The sequence below is a fragment of the Cyclopterus lumpus genome, chromosome 13, assembly GCF_009769545.1.
Source record: "Cyclopterus lumpus isolate fCycLum1 chromosome 13, fCycLum1.pri, whole genome shotgun sequence".
NCBI classification, from domain to species: Eukaryota; Metazoa; Chordata; class Actinopteri; order Perciformes; family Cyclopteridae; genus Cyclopterus; species Cyclopterus lumpus.
This window is the reverse complement of record NC_046978.1, coordinates 11,135,181-11,159,386: the sequence shown is the minus strand read 5'-3', so window position 1 is coordinate 11,159,386 and position 24,206 is coordinate 11,135,181. Positions and strand designations below refer to the sequence as shown.

The 24,206-nt window shown below is 42.5% G+C and overlaps 2 protein-coding genes across 7 annotated transcripts in view; both read right to left on the bottom strand.

Annotated features, from left to right (window-relative positions):
* The window catches only part of gab2 (GRB2-associated binding protein 2), a 32,441-nt gene extending 14,329 nt beyond the window's left edge, over positions 1–18,112 (bottom strand). For 2 of the 6 annotated variants that reach the window (XM_034547828.1, XM_034547829.1), the window contains exons 1-2: positions 17,705–18,112; positions 2,965–3,265 (exon numbers count right to left, since the gene is read on the bottom strand). In XM_034547828.1, coding sequence (XP_034403719.1) covers positions 2,965–3,265; positions 17,705–17,776 — 373 coding nt within the window. In that variant the 5' untranslated portion in view covers positions 17,777–18,112. Of the gene's footprint in view, positions 1–2,964; positions 3,266–3,350; positions 3,682–17,704 lie in introns of those variants that run through there. The other 4 variants (XM_034547830.1, XM_034547831.1, XM_034547832.1 and 1 more) reach the window with 4 other exon arrangements.
* A 632-nt stretch (positions 18,113–18,744) lies between these two features.
* On the bottom strand, positions 18,745–23,475 carry nars2 (asparaginyl-tRNA synthetase 2, mitochondrial). The gene is made up of 14 exons (XM_034547834.1): positions 23,171–23,475; positions 22,340–22,449; positions 22,095–22,215; positions 21,846–21,986; positions 21,686–21,766; positions 21,501–21,595; positions 21,260–21,392; positions 20,673–20,771; positions 20,540–20,577; positions 20,368–20,434; positions 20,105–20,242; positions 19,869–19,966; positions 19,060–19,086; positions 18,745–18,966 (listed from the first exon to the last, which is right to left on the bottom strand). The coding sequence occupies exons 1-14, from the start codon at positions 23,312–23,314 to the stop codon at positions 18,822–18,824; spliced, it is 1,437 nt and encodes a 478-aa protein (XP_034403725.1). The 5' UTR covers positions 23,315–23,475; the 3' UTR covers positions 18,745–18,821.
* Positions 23,476–24,206: the final 731 nt, after the last annotated feature.

The following is a 24,206-nucleotide window of genomic DNA, read 5'->3' as shown; positions in this document are numbered from 1 at the left end:
ACTTAGCATGCGTGCTTCTTCTGTTCGTCTCTCGGCTAGTTTACGCTGCATAAGAGGAACTAACTTCTCCAATTCTTTCTCCCCCCCCCCAAACATGGTTGTTGACACACTAGTTCCGATCTGCAGCTGCCTCCCAGGAGGAAAGCCCACGACATACCTTGACTAATACAAGATGTTTAAGTTATCCTCCGTTAGCTCCAATTACCATCCGCACGTCTGAGTCACTTCATCAAACTGTAATCACAAAAGCCACAAGTACATGTTTCTGCATCGATTGATAAAAGCTCAGCATGTTAAGCAACAGTTAATCTGTTGGCGGTGTGAAACCGTGGCTCAGCTCACTATGTGCTCACGGGCTAAAAAGCTAAAGATCGGAGATGTTGCAGGAGAAATACTGATGCAGGTGGGGTGTGCCCTCCTCTCATATACTATTTCTCTTTGAGGTAAAATGACTGGTGGCTTTGGCAACGGCTCCAGTTCCCTGTCGGTAATGGCTGACCTACGTCAAGGTAAATCAGCGACAAATATTCTAAATACAGTTTACACTTAATCTTTTAGGTGTCTAAAATATGTTTTGCTGTGGTACACAGTCCACAGTACATTGCTTTGCAGTAGTGCGGGGACTACTGTCTGCTTCTCCAAACTGGGCGCGCGCAGACGACATTAGGTAATACAGGGACTCTGGATTAGAACCTCAATCCCACTTCAAAAGGCCCGAGCTATCCCTTTAAGACAGCGGTAGTGACGTTAGAGGGAAACGGTGGTAAATCGAGCAGCTATGCCCTTGAGGAGCAGATACATGAAAGAATAACATCTACGTTACCACTTTTTCCAGGATGTTTAGTTCACAATTTAAGGAAATGGAAAATGGAAAACTATTACGGGCAGTACTTAAGGACTTTAAGATATTAAGTGATATAAGAACAAGGGCGGCTTCTATCTCATAAGAGTGGCATAACATTGCCCACATCCGTCCAGAGCTTTGAAACACTTGAAGGTGTTAGTTTTGATTTGTAATGCTTGTCAAAATCAGTCAGGGTTTCCCGCTGGCATGAATAATGCTGATAATTAGGATTTTGCTTGGAGCAAGAATTAAGCACAAAGGTAGCACTAATTTCGAATTTTCCACCAACTAAAATAGACTATGGAAAATGCATTTGGAGCACAGAGAGACAATATTTTTTTCTTTAATAAAATGTTGCCCAGTAACATGAACTGCATGTTTCGGTGAAAAGAAACCAAATAAAAAGCCTGGACGTGTTGTTTACTCGACAGAGCCTGCAACCACTAACGCAGCTGTCACGACATGCACCCTCTGACTCCCCCAACCCATTCTCCCAGCCACACCCCGCTGGCTGCAGTTGATACAGTTTGAGATTCACAACAGGGCCTTGCTAATTACCAAACTTGGACCAGGGGGAGCCCCTCCTGATGCGAGCATTATTACACAGCTGTTTTTTTTATTCCACACCTGGAAATATCACATGTTACAGATGATCAACCATGTGCACAAAGATTAACGTCCACCAGCTGCCAGATGGCAGGAAAACAACATCATGAGTGCAATCTGGAAGGGTAGAACGAAGAATATGAAAGGAGTGTGTGTTTTACAAACTCTCCATAATGACATGATTGACTTATCTTACGGTATATTCTCATCATCTCGATCATTTTTGCTGACCTCAATATTGCCTGCTCTGTTTACATGCATGTGTGTTTACATGAATAATGCTACAAACCTTTTACACAACGCCATGCAAGAATAAACAGCAGGGTTTTCCCTGTCATTATAAGCCCCTGCACAGACATTGCACACTTTTGGTAACATTTATATATTGTTTTGGTAGCATGGTTTTATTTATTTCAGATATTATAATACAGTTCCGATATTCTAATTCCAATGAGAATTTCTGAAATAATTAAAAAGTGAATTTCTCTTTGGAAGAGTGCACTTGCTTTCCAATGCTATTATATTATCATTATATATCAGTGGCATAAACTGATCTTAAATTGACATAATATCTGAAAAGTGAGTTCAACCTTAAGACCTCACTGCTGATTAAAACAAGAACAGTTAAGAGGTGTTTGCATCAGAGCATAGTTCATTTAAGGCAAATCTTTGGAAGAATTGCCAATTAACATATGAACATTGCTGCATAACAATGTTATCATTATATATCATATATAGTCTGATAAGCGCTTTACTCAAACATGCACAAGCCATTCTCCTGCACAAAAGACCAAAGCAGAACACAGACGTGGCAACAACACAACACTGAGCCTCTGAATCTGCTGCGATCTTTGAAAATGGACGATACTAAGAATTTCCATCATCCTGAACACAACAGATCGGACCCCTTCTTTAACAAAACAAACGAATAGAAAAATCAATAACACTCTCAGACACTGTGTCCATTTATTTGGCAGGGGTGTTCCTATTCTACTCTCTCAAATAGCAAAGATGGAAAGAACACAATTGCCAATAATATCATGTGACTGGATTTCTGCTGCTGATTTCTTTTGTGAAAACTAAGATGTAATCTGTTCAAAATCACAGGAGGAAGCACAGAGGGAGACTGCTGCTTATATGCCCGAGACAACCAAACACATTATATTCATTCCGTAAAGATACAGTATATGTATAATATACTAGTTATATTGTTCTGCGTATTTAATCAATAATATATCAAGAAATTGTGAAAGATTCCCTTAATTGACTAGTCATTATGGCACATATTATCATACTGGAAGCATGACTGTCTGCTGTACCAACTAACTGTTGGAGATAGTAGCAGAAGACCAAACGAATGAGCTAACCTGAAAGGTTTAACTGAACGTTTAAATGTTTTAAACAACAAATCACAAAACCACTACACCTGGTAGAGTAGAGGTACAAGTGGAGCTGGTGTAGAGATAAACAACACAGTGGCAGAGGCATCGAACAGCAAGGTCAGGGTTTCCTACCGTGGTTGTCGTCCGACTGGTTGAACCCACACAGCTGGCAGATGGAGCGGACCCACTTGTTCATCTCCTCCTCTGTCTCGGCTACGAGATAAAAAGTGCGATCTGAGGTCTTGATGTCAAACACAAAGCTGTCCTGGAACTCCTTCCTCTTGAAGGTCAGGCCGGCGTCCACCTGTTCGCAGCAGTGCAGGTCGATGACCCGGATGGGTTTCTTGGAGTGGTCGTTCTTGTAGTACTCGAGGACATCGGGGTCACCGCTCATGCGGCCGCTGCGGAGTATGAACCAGCGCTTCTTCCACGCCTGGGAAAATGAGATATAAAAAATAAATTTAAAAAAAAAAAAGGTATCAGAACATCTCCTCAGCACACAAAAAGAAAGTGCCTACCCTAGGAGCCAGAAAGTCCAAATGTATTGTTGGGGAAGCATTTCATTTATAATTAAGAAATCTGCATTTAAATGCTCAACAATTCTTCAGATTTATTTAATTTCTCACTATATGCGATGCAGAATGTTGCCGTGGCAATACACACACTCAACAGCTGGACTTCAATTGTGATGTTAACTGTTGATCAAACCGACCTCAGAGAAACGTCTGCTCCATTGAGCAGGTAACTGTGCTTTAGCACCCATGCGGTTGTGTGTGGTTTTCTGTGTGTGTTGCAGGCTGAGCGAGGGGGTGCAGCAGGTGTTTTCTCCCCCCCTCACCCCCCCACCTAACGTATTTCCTGTGCTGATATCCCTCCGTGAGCTATAAGAGAGAAGCACAACTCCAAAACTTCATCACAAGACTGCATGCTCCTCCCACGCGAAGTGCATGGTGAATGACACCGCTTCGCTGCAATCAAACTGCATCTGCGTGTGATTGGGCCTGGAGTCTTTTACGAGTGTAAATAAACACCCCTTGTCATAATCACATGAAAGGCCGCAGAAGCACACGCTCCAGTTATGATGCAAATGCGAGAAGAAAAAAAAACTACGATGTAACGTGTTGATTTTCACACCAACAACACCGCTGTTATATTTGTCATCTGGAAAAGCATAAAGGAAGAACAGTAGCCTCCGTATGTTTTTCCCAGTGGCTGTCTTAAAGGGCCTCTGTGTTCTCTGTGCTTGGAGACAAAAGACGAAGATAGACCAGGAAGGGAAAGAGGGAGTAAAGGGGGGGGGTTGGACATCTGCCAGTGATGCACTTCCGCCAGGCAATGTCTCTCACATGCAGGCTGCTGACACACAGGATCCTGCAGGCCCCCTCTCTCTCCATCAACACAGACACTGCTGCAAGGCTAACTGCCCCCCCCCCCCCCTCTCCTCCACCCCTCAATCACACACAGGGCAGAAAAATGGATAGCATTGTATCTCTCTTGTGCTGTTTGCTGCTCCCTTCTGTGGAAATATGGACGCAACCTTGTGTTATATGCCTTTAGCTCTCAGAGGCAGTTCAGGGGTAAAATTAATGATGGCTGAATTAGCTGCTGTGCATGCATGCTGGCAGTCTGTCACACTGTCATGGGCTCACTGGGACACATGGAACAGATCTATCTTTAATAATGTTACACCTGCCTGTGCTTTTACATAAAGCTGCAATGTGCTTTCTGCTCAGTGGTCATCTCTGTGGTGTCTCTGCATCAATCAAATCAATTAAAGAGGGCGCGGTGCCGTGAGATGACACTCTTGTTCTTTTACCATCACAGTGAATGCTAACGACAGGGATGCTTCTTAATTCCTGCCTCTAAAAGAATTGTATTTAAAAACCTCATATGCAGGTTTTTCAAACACTGCCACCAAACCATTTCTCCCCACTTCTTTAATATATATATATATATATATATATATAAATATATATATATATATATATATATATATATATATAGAGAGAGAGAGAGAGAGAGAGAGAGATACTGTATATATACACACACACACAATACATTATTACATTTCCACAATGATTTGACACACACACACCTTCCTATTTCTTGTTAGGAATAGTTGTTAACGAATAGAAGGTATTACATTTACAATTTTCAACACTTTATATTATAATCTACAGAACATTATTGCGTTAAGTAATACGGACCACACTATATTGAAGTAAATGATAATACATTGTGAGAAATGGGGACGCAATGACTTACAGATTATATTTTGAGACGAGATCCATCATTCCTCACACAAAATGTTACTGAAGTGTAATGTTGACATTGTAGCAGTTCTGTTCGCGGCAACACATTTGCTTTCTCTCTTTCTTTTTCCCCCCAGGAAGTGCAGATTGTGATCTTATCTTCCATGTGTAGCTGAAGTACTGCTGAGGTATTGGGCTATAAGACTTTTTCATTTCATTTTCTGTCAGCCTGATACACTGATAAAAGCTGGAGGCAGTATGACCTTAATGGCGTCGGTGGGAGAGCCGTGCTGCTGTGTGCATCTTACCACAAGAAGTTTAATCAACATTAATTGTGGTCCTAATCAATAGTGGGTCACACGTCAGCTCACATTCCAGGAACAGATGGGAGTTTCCGCATGTACAGCCCAGTTACATTTGAGGAATATGGCCCGGCCATTCACACAGCACAAAAACACCTTTCAGATTTGCATTGCAATGCTTTCCAAGTTTCTCGACAAAAAGAAATCCTGAAAAGCAGAACATGAACGATGCTCTGTTATTCCACCCCTCACGTAAGAAGCACTAAAAATATGTTAGTGCTATTTTCTGTATTCACCTATGTGACATTGGTTTATGTAACAGCGAGCTTAAATAAACCACACATGGACATGAGGGAGCGTGGGGACGCTCCTTGGAAGTCTTACAGTTTACACAGGGCTCCCCATCTCGCGTCCGAACTAAGATGTTAAGCAGACAGCTGTCCCAGACAACGTTTATAACAGACATTTCTGGAGCATTTACAATAAATTCACCGTCACATCTTATCTTCCATGTGTAGCTGAAGTACTGCTGAGGTATTGGGCTATAAGACTTTTTCATTTCATTTTCTGTCAGCCTGATACACTGATAAAAGCTGGAGGCAGTATGACCTTAATGGCGTCGGTGGGAGAGCCGTGCTGCTGTGTGCATCTTACCACAAGAAGTTTAATCAACATTATCTGAGTTGTGCAATTGTATTAGCTCAATTCTCACGATGAGAGGTTGTTGGGAACGTTCACAATGCAGATTATACTGGTAATTGGTGGGAGGAAACAAGATTCCAAAGAAGTCAACAGTGTAACTCCTCAAGTGACCTTCTAAATGACTTCATTGGAGTGTGAAGTTTCTTATTTTGTAATAAAATACAGTACAGCCGCCACGCTGTTCTAAAGGAACACAGCACACATGTTGTTTCCCCCTCCAGGTCCACAAAGCTCTTTGGTTCAGTTCCATTACAGCGTTGACAGAAGAAATGCTATAACTCTTGCAAACCCCATTTAAATATTATTGCCTTTTCTGGAAAGAGAGAGCATCACTTAATTGAGACCTGGAGCGCTGCCCAGCTCCAAGAGGTCAGAGCGCCCCAGCTGGGTTATTCCTGGCATCCTTCAGCTGCGGCCAGTGTATTAACCCAGGACAGCCACAGCTCTAGACCACGAGGGAAGACAGCTCATTCAGGAGGAGGCCTTGTCATACTATAAATAGAGCAAGTATTTTCCATAGGAAAAGTATCTGCTGCCTAAATCAAGAACACATTAATGTACAGCTCGCTCTAAAAGAGAGAGGTGAACAGTGTTTCCCTTTGTCAAATTATCTGCGAAGCTCCTCACAAAAATGTTGCATGCAAAAGGAGAGACAATGTTTCGAGCGGATTCAGTTTCGAATCAGCCTTTTCACACACACACACACACACACACACACACACACACACACACACACACACACACACACACACACACACACAACTGGCAGTGCAGCTTTTCCTCCCTCCCTCCCTCTCCCCTTTTCTCTCACGCACTCTTTCAAATTCGAGCAAACTTCCCTGGTGAAGTAAATCATGGGGGAGGAGGACACAACAAAATGAGCTAACCCACCCACCGCCTGTCCTACAGAGCATGTCTAAGCCCATCGATCACTGTCTAAGCGCTGGGAAGTGAGGGCTGTTCTGGGGAGAGAAGAAGAGACCCACTGCCCTTGTTAACAACTGGACTGGACAGTGGATCACAGAGAGTTGTGAGCCAACCAATCACACCCTAAATGAACATGATGTCATACATTATTGTTTGAGCAATGAACCCCAGACAACACTGGACATGTTGAAGCTCTCATTTGTTGATCATGTTCTGCTGCTCATTCCGCAGAAAAGATCAAAGTCAAATAGAGGTCAAACTGTAAAGAAAGAACTTTGTGAAAACTGCCTAATACACTTAAGTAAAAATAAACTGCTATGTGCATTGTCATGGTCTCAACTCTAGACTGTAAAAACTAAATTAAATAAATTCCCTGCCAGCGCTTGAAGCTCTCCAACCATCCGTATCTGTGAATGCACAGCGTCTAGTCCCCTCCGTCTCATTCAATCATCCCATCAGGGCTTGATCTCACCTTGTTCCATCCTGGTCTCATTTGTCCCGCGCTGATGGCAGCCAGCTACAGATACAAAGAGACGACAGTGGAGCACAACGGTGAACAACGTCTGCATCTATTTCAGAACCGGGGAAGGAAAAACCTTTAATAACAAAACTGCGCAAAACAATCTTTTGAGCAAAGTTCGCTTCTAAAAATAGGATCAAAACCGGTTTGTCTTGCCAATTCCTTTTGTCTCTTTGCATGTTGATAAGTGGACATGTTTTGTTCTATTTTTGGCAGGCTTCTCGACAATCGTGCTGTGTGAAAACAAACAGTCGTACAAAGGGAACACAATCGTCTGGTATGTGTTGATAGTTCTCCGGGGCTTTACACCACAATTTTAGGAGATAAATACACAGCGATCGCTTACTGTATTTGCGCATATCAAAAAAAAAAAAAGAAGCCCAGTCTTGTGTTTTTGAACCCAACTCACTGTGCTGTCCTGGTAACACTGACTTATGAAGTCGGAGATGCGTGTGGCCTAAAACAATTATCCAAGGTGTGCCTTTTACGGCAAAAGAGCAAAACATGTGTGGCTAGTAGCCAGCTGTGTCAACAGGGCAGGCCGATAAGCATCAGTCCGCATGTTTTTAAATGTGCTTGAGCAAACATCCAAGACAAACACGTAGGTCATTCGACTTGCGGGTTAGAATAGTCTTGTTGTTTACCTTTTAAAGCAGGAGTGGAGGAGACAGCAGATTGTTTTGGACTCTGGTTTACCTGCTGCTGCTGTACACACACACACACACACACACCGCGGAGCAGCACTGGAGCCGTGCAACCAACTCGCCCGCGTTTGTTTTCTCCTCTATGAGTAAAAGGGATCACATGTGCTGTGGCAGGGCAATTTTACCTATTGTGACGCTGTATGCTTTGGCTTCAGGTTGACCGGAGGCCTCGGGCAATGTACACACACACACACACACACACACACACACACACACACACACACACACACACAGGTGAAGTAAGAGGGATCCCATCAGTGTTCTCAGAGGTCCCACTGGTGGGCTTCTAAGAGATGAGACAAGACAGTTAAGAGGGGGAGGAAAAGTGGTCGGGAGGGGGGCGGGGTTCTTTGATATCTAATTGCAGCCAATAAGGACTCCCAGCAGCCCAATTTCAGTACGAGCATTTACATAATCTGGAACCTCTATATTTTTTAGGTAAACCTATTTTACGGCTGGTTGTTTTTTGTGTTTATTGACAATATTTTACATGTGCATAGCCATATGTTTGGCTTCTTTGGTAAAATGGAAAAGTGTTTTCTTTAAAAAAAAAAAAAAGAAGCAGTGTTGTAGTCAGGGACACCTCCACCGAGTCCAAGTCATGACCAAGACCAGAGTGTATGGAGACCGAGACAAGACCGTAAAGACTTTAAAAAAGGGGTTGGGACAAAGTCAAGACCATGACCAAGACCACAGCAGTGTGTGTCTCACACTGCATGACAGACTTCAGATACAATGTGCAGAGGCACTCCCACATTCTCATTGCTTTATTAGACTGTAAGAGTAATATGAGTAATGTCTCGATAAAAGAATCAAGAGGCATTGCAGAGGAGAATTTTATGTGGCAACTTTCCATTGTTTTTGATGAGCAATCACATTGATGATGTTCACAAATACATCAGACAATGCACAGGGAATGTAGTGACAGTTTGGGTCTTGAAATAAAATCCTGATTTCTCTTATTCTGAGACCTTGGACTGGGAAAAATAACTTCCCCTCTTAAAGCACCTTGTTTTAAAAGATTATATATAAAACTTTATTATGAAGGATCCCGGTTGACATGTGTTAGCATGAAGCAGCGTTTCACTCATCATCCTGGATGGTTACTGGTTCTAAGTAAGGACAGCAGACAGAGCCCTCCTACAAGAATCCCCCGTAATGTATTCATAGCACATATATTATATGTGTGTGCCGTTTCCTAGCTTCTCACAACAAAAGAACAGCATCAAGGACCGCTTTGCAACGCATGAATTAAAAGGTGGAACTGTTATGATGGCCATTATTGTGTGAGCGAATGGCTGAACACTTGTGATGGTGGTTAATGTGGTGAGAGGGGACAAAGCTGGACGGGCTGCAGCAGACAATGACGACAGAGCCCCGATTATGTGGTCCTAATCAATAGTGGGTCACACGTCAGCTCACATTCCAGGAACAGATGGGAGTTTCCGCATGTACAGCCCAGTTACATTTGAGGAATATGGCCCGGCCATTCACACAGCACAAAAACACCTTTCAGATTTGCATTGCAATGCTTTCCAAGTTTCTCGACAAAAAGAAATCCTGAAAAGCAGAACATGAACGATGCTCTGTTATTCCACCCCTCACGTAAGAAGCACTAAAAATATGTTAGTGCTATTTTCTGTATTCACCTATGTGACATCGGTTTATGTAACAGCGAGCTTAAATAAACCACACATGGACATGAGGGAGCGTGGGGACGCTCCTTGGAAGTCTTACAGTTTACACAGGGCTCCCCATCTCGCGTCCGAACTAAGATGTTAAGCAGACAGCTGTCCCAGACAACGTTTATAACAGACATTTCTGGAGCATTTACAATAAATTCACCGTCACAAACAAAACAGAAGTCCAACAGCGTGCCTACAATGTGTGGCCATTTTGCTTTTTTTAGCAGCTCGGGCCCATTATCTGTCTCGAGCGGTGAAGAGATCCAGATGCTGCCGGGCTCTGTTCCATCCGTGTGCCCGGAGAAGTAAACATGAAAAAGATGTATCACAGAACCGCTGAAAGAATAAAACTACAGGCGTTTAAAGTCCAACGGATGCATTAGAGCGCCGTTAAATCAAACTGCTCAGGTTTCCCAAAAGTCAAAACACTGGCCTTGGAAGACCGGCAGCTGCAAGACCCATGCAGATAAGACCCAAAGCTCAAAAATGTGTGTGTGTTAATAAAGAAGGTGAGAGGTTAGTGGGCCTAGACGGACAGGGTAGGAATTTCGAAGTTCACATTTTCCTTTTGAGCAAGGCTTAAGTTTTGAAACCCTTTCTGTGCCTTTAGAGTAGTGCCTGATGTCGAATGTACACTATCCACATACAAAGTCATCATATGGCTGTGATGGAAAGCTACATCCCACAGGTGTGATGATGATAAAGAGGGACGCTGCATTCGGTACCCACAGTGCTTATTCACTCTCCTCACAGGAGCAATGATCTGCAAAATCTGCAGCGCATCCCGTGAAAAACAACCTCTCAAAAGCTCTCGGTAGATATAATCAGCCTCAATTTGCAGTTGAACACTTCCATCATTAGGGAAAATGAGTAATCTGTCGCCGTGTCTCCATATCAGCAAAAGGCTGGGCTTATTTAGCAGGAGCCCGCCCTGACAGTTTGACTAACGGGGAGCATTATCTTTCATCAGAACTCTTAGTGTTACTTCCGCTGCCCTTGCCATCTGCTGCGGCTCATACACGGCTGTGTGCGCAGGGTGCGCCGCGAGCAACTCCTCTCTCTGGCTGCTCTGCACCGAGGTGGCTGTAGATGCACGACGCCGGATGAAACACTTCAGGAGCACAAAGCAGAGCAGAAACATTCTTCTGACCTCAGCGTTTCACTTTGAGTCTTTAAAACACAGCGGTATCGGTATCGCGAAGGGAAAGAAATGCTATCGAACATATCGGATCAATAAAGTCGACCACTGATGTTATCCAGGATGGTGCATGCATGAGCAGCGAATACATTGCAAAGTATATTGCATGCATCAGCACACACAATTCTACACGTTACAGTAGTTCATAGTATTTTCATGCACACAATAGTTATACATTCATGAGCACAGTATTTGTACAGTAGTTGTGAGATGGAATACGATTTAAAAAGATACAAAAAAGTATTTATCATTAGTCCAAAGAAATGTTAATGAAGTACAATCAATATTCGGTACATTTAATGAACATTTTGTAAATTCTTTCCAACACTAAAATGTATCACTTTGTAAATCATCATTAAAGTCGTTGACTTTCCTGGCCATGTAAACACTGTTGTGCTATTTAGAAATGGTATTCTTTCATGAAGCACACATTGTGAAAAATAAACCAATGTTCCCAGTGCCGTAATGTGTCTTTGTCTTCACAAATGCTTTCCCAGTGGTCGGAAAAGATAACTCATTTCGGTGACTCGGGAAACCATTTGAATGCTAAACATGACGAAAGAAATTCACTCAGCAGTATCGTACCAAATGAATGAAATGTCTGAATAACAATATAATAGCCTAAAAGAGCAAATGACAGAGAATATATTTAGCTGAGCTGATCATTTATCATGACAACAATCACAATCGATGTGCTAAAATGATACTTTCTTGATTCTTGTTGTTCTGAGTTTGTACTCATGGTTTAATGCACTTATTATAAGTCGCTTTGGATAAAAGTGTCAGCTATGACATGTAATGTAATGTAATTATTGGTGAAATGCATTGAGACGATAACATTGTGCATGATGTGACTCTGTATTTGTGCAGTGGTTACATTACTCATTGTTTATTCTTGAGCTTCAGTTGGAGGACATTGCAGTTCCTACAACTGAACTTCCTACAACTGAACTGCAATGACTCATTAGACCTTTATTTAACCAGGTAAAATCAATTGAGAACCAATTCTTATTTTCAATGATGACCTGGCCAAGAGGCAGTAGCACAGTCCAGACAACACAGATACAATACAGTATGACAAACACATGAGAAAATGGCTAAAAACAATATACTGTAGGTAAATTAATAAACACTATGTACAAAAAAAAGGCGGATTACTGGATGTTCTTTGTAAAAATGTAAGAGAGAGAGAGAAGTGATGGCTGGTCATCACCTTCTGGAGAAAGAATAATCCCTAAACTAAACTAGGTCGATATTAGCGGTGCACAGACCTAAAGCCTTAAAGGAGATAACTGATCCAAACAATATTCATATAATATTCAGATTCTTTTTCCACTTCATCACCATTTCCTGACTCAAATTAATCATCAATGCTCTACAGAAAAACATCTGCAGGCTTGTGTAAAATATTACCACTTTCACCACCACATCACTTACTTTCACATTTCCAGCTCCTATCAGCTATCGCATAAAACACGTTTTCAGGGGATGCACGCTATCAAAGTTTTGGCCGATATCCTAAATTGCATAATCTTTAATAATAATAATCTTTGCAATTATACTGTATGTGAGAGGAGGATCACCTGTTAATAATCTGGTCAAACATCTTTCTTCTTACATTATTTATTACTTCCCTAGATTATTCATATTGTCACTCTAATCTCAGAGAATGTGTCGGTATATATTTTATAGCTGCTACATACTGGTAAAATAGATTATTTCCACAGGAAATCACTCCACAACAACTCAACTTCCTTGTTGTGAGTGGCATCACAATGTGTAAAGGATTCAAAATATATAGTACACAATATGTGGCAAAGACAATATTCAAATTTGATCAAAGTCCTACTTCACAAACAACATTAACATGTTGCCAGGAAGAAATAAGCTGTCATCTAACGTTTGCATGGGAGATAAGTGTTCTGGAAATCTGCATTGTTGCATTCACAAATTAAAAGTATGTTTATTTGAATAAACACAAGAGATCTACTATCATGGTGCGTCTACAGCACGCTGAACCAGCTCAAACAGAGATTCTCAGAAAAAGGTTGAAGCTGCTGTTTTGACTGTAAAGCAGGGCGCCGGTCAAGAAGAGCCTGTGGGCAAAGTCCACCGTCCCTGGATAAATAGATAAATACAGCAAGCAGTAGCTGTCAACTGCCTTTGTTTTTTATTGGCCACACACTGCAACACCAAAGCAAGCATCTTGCACTGAACGCTTACATGTCAGCACTGGTACTCATATTTTAAAACATAAACTGCTTTTGCTTTTAGGAAAACATTAGTTTTTGTTAGGGTTCGGGTGTATGTCCCTCTGCAGTGGGAGGGCCGAAAGGCATTTCTACTGACTAACATGTAAACTACCAGCACATGTACAAGCTGGTAGCATGACCCCTGTCTGTTTGTGTTTGGATACAATCAACCGTGCAGAAACTAGATTTCTATTTCAGTAGAAACACCTGCCAGGAGTACACTCTAATGGTACACTTAGGTGTGTTAGGGTTTTAAGCACCATTAAATAAAACCATCACCGCCGTGATAGTGTACTTTCTGAGAGTACGGCAAATAAGTACAAACATTCTAACTACTGGTCCAAATCACAGGACAAAAATCAATGGGATCCAATTCCCTTTCAGAACGGCAGTATTTTAAGCTCGGCTGATCGAGGTGTGATGGGACCTCTGTCACAACACTTCCTGTAGGTACCATCCAAAGGAAGTCCGACATCTGTTAGTGGTGCAATAATTAGGTTTGGGGCAGAAAACACACACTAAACCAGAATTCATGGCAAAGGACAGGATATTATGACAAAGGTTCAAACAAGGCCACCCAGGGATTTTCACAATGAATATGAAAAAAGAAGAGAAATGGATACACTTGGTGGTTGGGGAATAAGAAGTTGAGAAAGTTTCATTATGAGACAAACAAAGCATAAGAGGTTCTCTATACAGGATTCAGAGCATTAATAGAGCAACAATGTAAAGATATAGTAGAATAATGTCTCTCTCGGTGTGTGTTGCTATGCGAGCTTCTCTTTGCTTTTTTGACAGCCATGTGTGCTTTTACTGCACGTAAGCGTGCCCCACTGCACGGTTACAGCTGATAACGCCGCCGTCACGACCAACGGCGTTGTCACATAAGCAGCACCGACCCTCCAGTTTCCCCTCAGGTTAACGCTATAAGTCATTTGCTGCGTTAGCGCCGACAGCGCTGTTAGAACCGCTAGCCGTTATCCGCCGTCACCATCTTGAGAGCCATAAAGAGGAAATCCAAGTGCACCCAATCTAAAAATAAGGCACCTTTAAATTCTTACGTATGTCAATGAAGACTGTTAATGCCCTGCTGAAGCACTAGCAAGCGTCCTTACATAACATGCATCGACAACAGTTTTCAGGAAGAGATTAATAGTTCCGAACAAGATACGTACTTTTCTCTCATTTCCGATATGTTTTAAACTAGTTTAAAAGGAGCTTTTTTCCCCCTCACAGTAGTCAGGCACAAAAATAAGTTAAAATAATCAACAGATCAACCAAAAATGATCAGAGGTTCCTTATCGCAATCACAAGGATCCCGTTAGGCGAACATACCCCACAACCATAAATTAATCTGACTTTAATACTGCACTCCCATAAAGCCACCCCAGTTGTGTAGCTTCTGGTGGAAAGGCCCATTTGAGGGCCCACAGATAAAGTGGAACAAGGAAAATGTCTGTGGGAGCGGTCGGTGTCTGTCAAAGCAGGAACTGGGAGGCGTTCTCAGTTGACCTCTGAGGGCAAGGACTTCCCAAAGCCCCTCTGCAAAACAACAGCAGACCCGGCAGCTGACAGTGGGACCCAGGCGGCTGCTGCTCTGCTGGGCCTGCCTTGAAAAACCCACCGGCTCTGCCCTCCCAGCTCTCTCTCTCTCTGGTACCATCCACATGGGCAAGGCGGTAAAGCCCTTTACAAACGGGCAGCGGGGGAAAGCAGGAGCAGGAGCTATCACCTCGCCGATATGATCTGTGTGGAATGTGGCAATGCTCTACTGTATGTGAACAGACACGTTTGTGATGTCAGATACAGCAACGGGCAGATGGGAAGGTTCAGCCAACAGCAGCTTGATCCCGACTCTTTGAACAGCAATCAAACTGTTTAGTGTGACGCGAATGCATAATTCATATTGTTCATACGATTCAGACGTGCTTGAATATTACGAGGACTTCGTATGCATATGTCAACATTGGATGTCCCAAAGGGGTAGGACTAAAGATTTCCTTTGTTTATTACAAGTCGGCGAGGAAGAACTATCTTCCACATGTATTTTCAGCAGTGTATTGATTTGACAGGTGACAGCAGCTACAAATAAAAGGTGAACGATAAAGATATGCTGAACATTGGGGGTTAAAGTTGCAGACATGATGAAGCGTATTTGAACCTTAACAAAAAAGCTGCAAGAGGCACTGGGTAAGCGCCGGATCAGTCTGTTGTTTTTATGATCCTTCTGCTTATTCTGGACGTTATTCAACAAAAGCATCCGGGCCACTCCCACCTGCCCTTAAAACACCGGCCACATTTGGAGCCCCCGACCAAGTGATTCGTTCAGCAGCACTGAGACACCAGAGCGTGACTGTTATTCCTTGTGGAGATGCAGCGTGTGTGAAAAGTGACTATGCACGCGTCCCCAACACATGGTCTGAGAGGGGAACACAGAAAGTTTATGCTCATCATGTGTTTGTGCAGCAGGGCACTGTTATAGAAACAATGAGTCACAGCTGAGAGTTAACAGCAGTTTTAAACAATTAGCAAACATTTAACCGGGACTAGTCATGCTCGTTACGGAGCACAGACATGTCGTCTCCTGTCTTTTTCACCCCAGCTGTATCCAGGCTTCAACTGCCACAAGTGTTTTGCTCCCTGATTTTGCATATGATTTGCATGCCAGTCCTGCGGCGGTAGTACCAGTTTTTACACTCTCTCTTTCTCCCTCCCTCTCCTAACCCTGTACTGGGACATGCTGTGTACTGCATTTTTCACAAACTATCTGAAGAAGGCCACAGGAGGAACAACAACAATACAATGACAAATCATTTCAACAACTTCCTACTGATTAACAAAACACAGGCCATGCCTGGTTATGGGAGGACTGTGCTGTAGAAAGCGGTGGAAGATTGAGAGGACAAGTGTTAAGGATTAAAACATTTTTTTCTCTTGTTGCAAATAATCTCCTAAAGAGAAAAAAAAGAGGCACAACAGTACAAACTGCAGTGATCAGGCCTGAAACAACTACGCTCATTCCGATATAATGACCTAGCAAACTTGCCACCGTGTTTTCTTGGGAAACACACCTTCGGGCTGGAATGTCTGCCAGTATGTGAAAGTAGTATCTGAAAATATCCCTTTCCAACCATGTCAGATGACAATACTGGTGAGTAAATGGCCCCGATTGTCCATAGCCTGACTTTAAGTGGAAGGAATTTGAGATGGACCGATTATCGCATTCTGACTGCTCTGGACACTCCATCTCATGACACAGTTTTCTGGCTGTGTGTGTGCGTGTGTGCATGTATGTGTATAGGTTATTGTTCAGGGTGAGAAACACAGTGAGAAGGGCTGAGAGAGGCTGTTCCCTGCTCTCTTGCCTGAGGAAGGCCATTATTATGCCTTGTGAGTTTTTTTTCCTTTCTCGTTGTTTATACAGTACTGCTATGAACCAAGCAAGCTTTTTTTCTCCCTCTGTGCCATTGCAGCTGCCGTTCCATATGGACCACGGTGGTCTGTGTAAACATTAGCCAGCTTTAAGTGGAAGACAATGAGGAAATGACAGGACAATGGGGGTGGGGGGTGGGGGGGGGGGGTACGTTTGAGGATGGATTTCCAGATGAAAACAGAGAGATGACATCATGGCAAAGTCTGCCATGGAGGAACACGGAGAAGGCCCGGCAATGCAACACCATACATAAACAGTGGACAGCTGTATTTATAGGAGATTGTCTCATGGTTCTATCTTCCTCCATATATCCTATTATCTGATTTGTTGCCATTCCCCTTTGCCCCGACACCCAGCAGGAGACTATAGCAGCTTTTGGCCCATGGAGCTTCATCAAGGCTCTCAACTGGCTATCTGCAGTTCTCACTATTATTGTGACATGATTTGGCTTGGCCGAGATGAAAACTGGCCACATCAATGCTTCATTAGACATTACCTCATCCCGATCGGATAAAGCCAAGTGGCAGTTTGTGTCTGGGAGCTATCTAGTCAAAATCACAGACAGCTGTCGGGTATTAAGCAGGCTTACCTCCATGTCAAACCTGGCAACTGCTTATATCATGTCAAACATATACATTTCTAGCTTATAATAGTCGAGACTGTTTTCTTGCCCCTTCAGAATCCAGAAGAACACGTGGTGCCTCCTGTAGCTCATGAACAGAGAGGAACGGTCCAGATGGTGGAGTTTGGGGTGCACCTGCTGGGACCTTCTCAGTTTGACACAACTTATCGGAGATGCAGATGTGCACAGCACATGGCGATTTGACAATGCAGCTCGCTTACTCCACGCAAACTCTCCAAACACAGAGAAACTTCATAGAAGTGGAATCCACTTACATATCTCCTCAGCTTTTTCTCCGGTGGTGACTTTCTCAGCCAGCCCTGGAAGATGATTTCTCCGCCGCTCATGTTTGTCAGTGTCTGTTGTTTCCTCTCGCGCTCCAACCTCCGGCTGTCACTAGTACATGACGGCTCCCGTTCAAAGTGCTGTCGGCGTCGGGCTCCCACTGGCGCAGTCTGCTCCCCCCATTTGATAAGAAGACAAATCAAAGTGGTTCTGGAGATGTTGCCCGGTCGCTCCTGGTGGCACAGTGCGCAACGACCAGCGCGCACAACGGGAGGAGGAGGGAGGAGAAGAAGAAGAAGAAAAAAAGACGCAACTCGAAATTACGCACGGCCAGCTGACGAGGAGCGGAGGAGAAACTCAACTGATGCAGGGTGAGGAAGTATCGTAGAGTGTCTGCAGTTTGTTTTCCCAACTCACACCACGCCCACCGAGCCATGAGAGGGATGGGCTGCGCGGAGATGAACAGGATGGAGGAACTGCTCCGCCACCAAGGAGGCGCAAGGTCCCAACGAGTGTCAATAATGGAGGAGCCGATGCTTTTTGTTAAATACTATTTATCTACGTCCACACAAAATAGTATTTGTGTTTGATTCCAAACACGGAAACGCATCTGATTTCACATATTCAAATACAACGCGAGTTGTATGCCTCACCAACATAGCTTAGCATGAATCAAAACTTAAAGATAGCTTTTTAGTTTTTATTTCCGAACTTAGGAAAAGAAAAAGGTCAATATCAAAGTAAATAGCTGCTGTGAGTCAATTATTCGCATTTTCTCTATTGAATGGAATGGGAAACAGCACCACCCGGTGGAAATCTGAAATACTTGTCTGTTGCTCAGAAATCCGACATTGTTTTTAAATATGTAAGTCGGTACAGGCAACTAAAATTATTAATCAAATTAAACACTTCCCTGAGAAGTGTTGGATAATAAACAGTAGATTAATGAAATTCCCGCTTTTTGTTCATTGATTGCATATACACAGGTGCAGATACATTTTAAAGTAAAAAAATGTAAAGTAAACCAATGTTGAATATAATATTTATTTGACGTTTGACAAACAGCAAATACAGACTTAATAATATCTACTTGGCCAGAATTGCATTTCATAGAAGACAAGAATGGGAGAATCTAGGGAAAGCAATGACATCTTTTATGTTGTCAACACCCAGAATGCATTGCAGAAATCGCTCAAATCCCAATCCAAAGCCACCATGGGGGACGGAGCCAAAGCGCCTCAAATCCAGATACCTGCAAATAGATTCACATGTCATTAGAACTTGTTGGTGTGGAAGGATGTCTCTTAAAATGTTGGTAAAGAAAATGTTTTTTTTTTTTTCTTACCAGCTGTAGGTGTCTTCTAATCCAGTCCTGAAAAAGTATGATAAGTCACGTAAGAGCCTTTGGTCCAAACACAAACCCTAAAATAAATCCTCTATGGCATTATTATCCTATATTATCCATCAATGTGAGAATAACAAAACAGACTTTGTTTGCAGACGTTCTCCTCTGTGACTAATTGAGGGTTACAAACTCAGAGCTGATGTACATATTAGGGTTACCCTTAGAGCAATAGATTCATATAGAGTCATTCATCAGGACAGTGGGCTAATGGTGCATTTGTTTAGTATAGCAGAGTCAGTGTTGTCCAACACAAATGCGACAAAGATTTCTTCTTGTCCACAGCTAGTCAGTAAAACCTGCAATTTCAACTTATTTAAATTATACAATAGATGTATTGTTAATTGTTCTGTTGTGTTCTTTTATACCAATGAATAAGAGATATATAAATGTAATGGTATACGCAGTATGAATGTCAATGTATCATTGTTTTTCGGACCACTCAATATGTGTGGCGAGTCAGGGGGCTTAAAAACCTGCAAACCCAACTGAAGAAGTTAGTCTGGATTTTAACAGCTGAATCTCTAACTTTCTGCACATTGTTGCTCTGTGAGGTGGAGACAGAAAACTGATTTCTATTCTAAAAAGCCACCGCAGCTCTTGTGAAATGCACCAGCTATCGCCTACTGGGATTATGCCTGATCTCAATTAATTAAAATACAAACAGATTCAAAGCAACTAAGCAGATTCTGACTACCGTAGTCTAAATATGGGCATGGGCCTTAAAGTGCCCCTGGAGTGTGTGCTCTTACTCTTCCAGCCGAGCCCTCAGTAGATCCAGCCTCTCCTCTCTCAGCGAGCCCCCGCAGAGCTCTCCAACTCCCGGCACCAGAAGATCCACTGCAGCCGCCTGCACACAAACGATAGTCAGGACCCAGCGCAGATATGCAAAATGCCACGATTAACCCAACTGACATTTCGAGGAAGGAACTGAGCCTTTAAATCATTGATTTCGTTCAGCATTTGGAATTGTGGGACGACATCCTACCGTATGCTTGGGGTGATCCTGGTTGTCTCTTGCATAAAAAGGCTTAAGATCATAAGGATAATCAGTGACAAAGACTGGAACGTTGCCACAATGTTTCACCAGGTACTTCTCGTGTTCTGTCTGAAGGTCACAGCCCCACTGTAGAAGAGAAGGGCTGAGGTCAATGTGGAGCTCTGTGGGATAACAGTGTTAGCATAAAACATACATTAGAGATACATATCAAGTCTGCTCTGTTAGCGAATAACTAAAACGTCCACACTTACGTCTGTTGGGAAGGCAAATTTCTGGGAGCTGTGGTTTAGGATGTCAATAGCTTCACTGTAGGTAACCCTAAAAGTAGATCGAGATTGTGTCATTCAAGGCCTTTAACACTTTGCTTCATTCTTTAGCCGACAATCATTTTATTTTCCATGTTTAGAAAAATCGGAGACTTACACGGGGAATCTCTTCTTCAGCATAGCTTCCACAGTGTTCTTAAGAGTGGATGGACGCAATAGAAAAAAAGTAAGTTGAGATAATAATAATGTATTATTATGCACCCAAAGAGTAAGTGTCCTTGAGGACTCACCCTGTGTCCAGGAGTCACATGCTTGTGAAACAAATCCACATCTGCGGCACAGTGAGCCAAGACATGCTCCGTGGCAGACCTGAACATGTCCTCCATGACCTAAGGAGCGGGGCCCGGTTTAATAATTGAAGCTTTTTCTGGCCAACTGAGCATGAGGGCAGCTTTAAAAGTCACATAAGGCAAGTGTAAAATGTGAACTTCAGGACACAGGAATCGATGAGGTGTGACAATCGGTTGACTTCATCCGAAATCCTCATGTTTAAAGAACGAGCCGGTCTGCGTTTCATCATTACATTACATGTCATTTAGCTGACGCTTTTATCCAAAGCGACTTACAATCATGTTACATTGATACACTGTAGACACAGCTACAGGGAACAATTCAGGGTTAAGTGTCTTGCTCAAGGACACATCGACTAGGGTGGGGATTGAACCACGGACCTGCTAACCACTGACCCACAGTCTCATCAGAGGTTAGTAGACAACTTGAATGCTACTCAGTTTCTCCCTCTCAAAGTGAGCCCACTACAACTAAAGCAATTTGGTTTTAAAAATAAAGATGAAAAGATGACTATGACACAGTTTACCTTGGTGAGATCCTCTAAGGACTGTGTGAAGGAGACCTCGGCCTCCACCATGTAAAACTCAGCCAGGTGGCGCCTGCTTTGGGAGTTCTCTGCACGAAAAGTTGGCCCGAATGTGTAGACTCTCGAAAAAGCCCTGGAAGAAAAGGAGTGACAGGGCATAATTAGAAATCATCCTCAGTGCGTGTCTTACTTCCTGAGGAAGAACATACCAGAAGATAAATATCCATATAGCTCATCTCACCCTGACATCACTTCCAGATGAAGCTGGCCAGACACAGTCAGGAAAGCTGGGACAGAGAAAAACTTCTCCCCCTCTTCATTCTCCGGGCCTGACGGCTACAGTAAAAGCAGAGGTTCTGAATTTTCAAACAATGTCACTGCTACCTTGAATTCAACTGACAATAACACACTGGAGGACACGCTCACCTCGACCCGAAAGAGCTCCCCTGCACCTTCACAGTCATTTGAGGTGATGACCGGAGTGTGAATTTGCACAAAGCCATTTTCCTGAAGAAGAAGAAAAAGAAATTAATACAACTAGTTTTGCGCTCCATTTTATTAAAAACTCCTCCACTTATCTGCTCACCTTGAAATAAGAGTGCACCGCTGTAGTGGCCTCACTTCGTATTCTCAACAGGGAGCTGAAGGCATTTGTTCTACACCTGAGATGAGGGAACTGGCGAATATACTCAAGGCTGTGTCTCTCTTTTTTTTTGAAGGGGAAATCCTAAAACCAGAATACAGAGCAACACTGAGAAATGACATTTCCTATACCATGGCCACTTTACAAAGTTATAACATAAGATGTCTGAACAGAATTTCTTTTTTTTCTTACCACAGGGTTACAATCTCCAACTACGTGGATTTGGTCTGCTTCCAGTTCAACTGGCTGTTTTTGGTGTGGACTTTTCCTAAGAGTACCTGTGACTTCAACAGCACTACCAAGTGTTAGCAATCTTCATTTGAGAAAGTAAAAAGAGGAAGACAGTCAGTTAATTTGTTTTGTCCATGCATCCTCTATACCTACAAATTATAATGTGAAGGATTATGTACGGGAAAAAAAAAAACTGAAGCGCTTACGGATCGTTCAGCTCTGAGCTGGCGACCACCTGCAAAGACTGTAGAGCGCTCCCATCGTTCACATGGAGAAAGAGATTCGCCTTCTGAGGTCTAACAGAGCGAAGCCATCCCTACAGCAGAGAAACACAGCAGACGAGTTGCTGTTCCGTTTGGTAATACAGAAACATATTAGGTATGTGCACCTGTGTGAACTGGGATATGATCACTTGAGTCTTGGTTTTGGTTTTTACTCATGCTGGGATATAAAAAATATATTTTATTTTTTATTGTCTGTTACTGTTTTATGTTGTATGTCTGAAACATTGTTTCATGTGCTACTGCTGTCTTGGCCAGGACATTCTTGTAAAGGAGATTGTTAATCCCAATTAGGCTGTTCCTGGTTAAATACATAATATATAATAAATATTCTTTTTTTTTCTCATTGGTGTGTAATGTTCACGAACAGCTCCCGGATATTGGCCATTTGGAAAATTCCGCTCTTCTTTCTTTCAAAATAAAATATCAGCTAAATGTATACAGGGGCATCAATATGCAGTGATGATAGGAATGCATTGTCATCGTTCAGGGTGCTATTTACAAATTGATTTGTACCGTCACGTACATACATATAGAATTCAAACCTCGTGCGAGGAGCGACTGTAAGACAAAATGTATCTGGTAGGACTACAGAAACATCTGAGAAGCCCATTCCCATTTAAACATGATTGTTTACTGTATGTATTCATACATTGAAATACTAATATAGCATTAGCTAAGCGGCATGTTACTGGAGCATAGCTGTTAGCACACATGGCCAAAGCATAGGAAGAGCTAAGTGGGCGGAAGAGTTACCTGTACTTTGACATTTGCTCCCAAATGAGCTCCTGAAACCGCTTCGGACACCCGAAGTTTCGCTGGTGTCTTGAAACAATAACGTCGAATACTAAACGATGCGCCCCGAGATAACGAAAGCGTTTTAGCCGCAGCCTGAAACATCGTGTCAAACGCTGCACGTCGAGCCTCGAAACAGCGCTAAATGAGCAACATGTTGCGACAACTTGAAGATGCAATTAACGACACTTTCAATGGCATATTTATTGCGTTGCTCTGTCTTGACTTTCACGTTGTGTCGGACAGTAACACTTCCTGTTTGGGTCTTTCACCATTGGCCTAGTTCAGTCACGTGGATAAGGATTGTCCAATCAGGTGTCGCAATCTGACAGCGAGTTGTTTCATCCCTCTGGGACGATGTAGTTTTCCAATAGGAGCAAAAATGCCATTTTAGGAGTTTATGATTATGATTTCGTTTTATTTATTATTAATTTGATTAGTGTTTATTATATTAATATTAATCATGTCAAGGGAAGAGCAGTATGCAGATGATACCTTTAAAAAACTATTTAAATCCTTCAAATCAGTTTGAGAAAAGGAGAAACACATACAATGTTTGAAGTTTTCAATTAGGTAACTCACTTTTGACTGAAGGTAACTGAAAGACATGGGACAATTCAAAACAATGTATATAGGCAATTAAACATTCCTGTTCTCTGCTCTGTAAGGAGCATTTCTATTTTAATGTCGGTCACAGTCTACAACATAGTTGAACATCATTTGTTGTAGTACAAGCAGCGTTTTCCTGATGCCTGTAAAAAAAACTCTTCAGAACCCCTGGCTACATTTTTCACACAAAAGACCACCAGCACAAGTTATTTCTGCATAAATATATTTCAGTAGACCTTGGAGCTATATATATATTTCCAACACTAAGGCGTAACACGTGTGGCGTGATTCAATAGTGTAATGAAGCAAGCAGTACAGCCGTCCCAACCACGTGGACGTCCTCTTTAATCTTACATGATGTATATGCCGTCAGTGTGAGGTCCATTTG

What these genes read in the sequence shown, in the direction of transcription:
- nars2 (XM_034547834.1), bottom strand. Translation starts at nt 23,314, where the DNA reads ATGTTTCAGGCTGCGGCTAAAACGCTTTCGTTATCTCGGGGCGCATCG. An exon ending in TTGGAGATTGTAACCCTGTG is followed by an intron (nt 21,987 to 22,094) that starts GTAAGAAAAAAA and finishes TTCTGGTTTTAG; the next exon opens with GATTTCCCCTTCAAAAAAAA. An exon ending in ATGTGACTCCTGGACACAGG is followed by an intron (nt 20,578 to 20,672) that starts GTGAGTCCTCAA and finishes TCCACTCTTAAG; the next exon opens with AACACTGTGGAAGCTATGCT.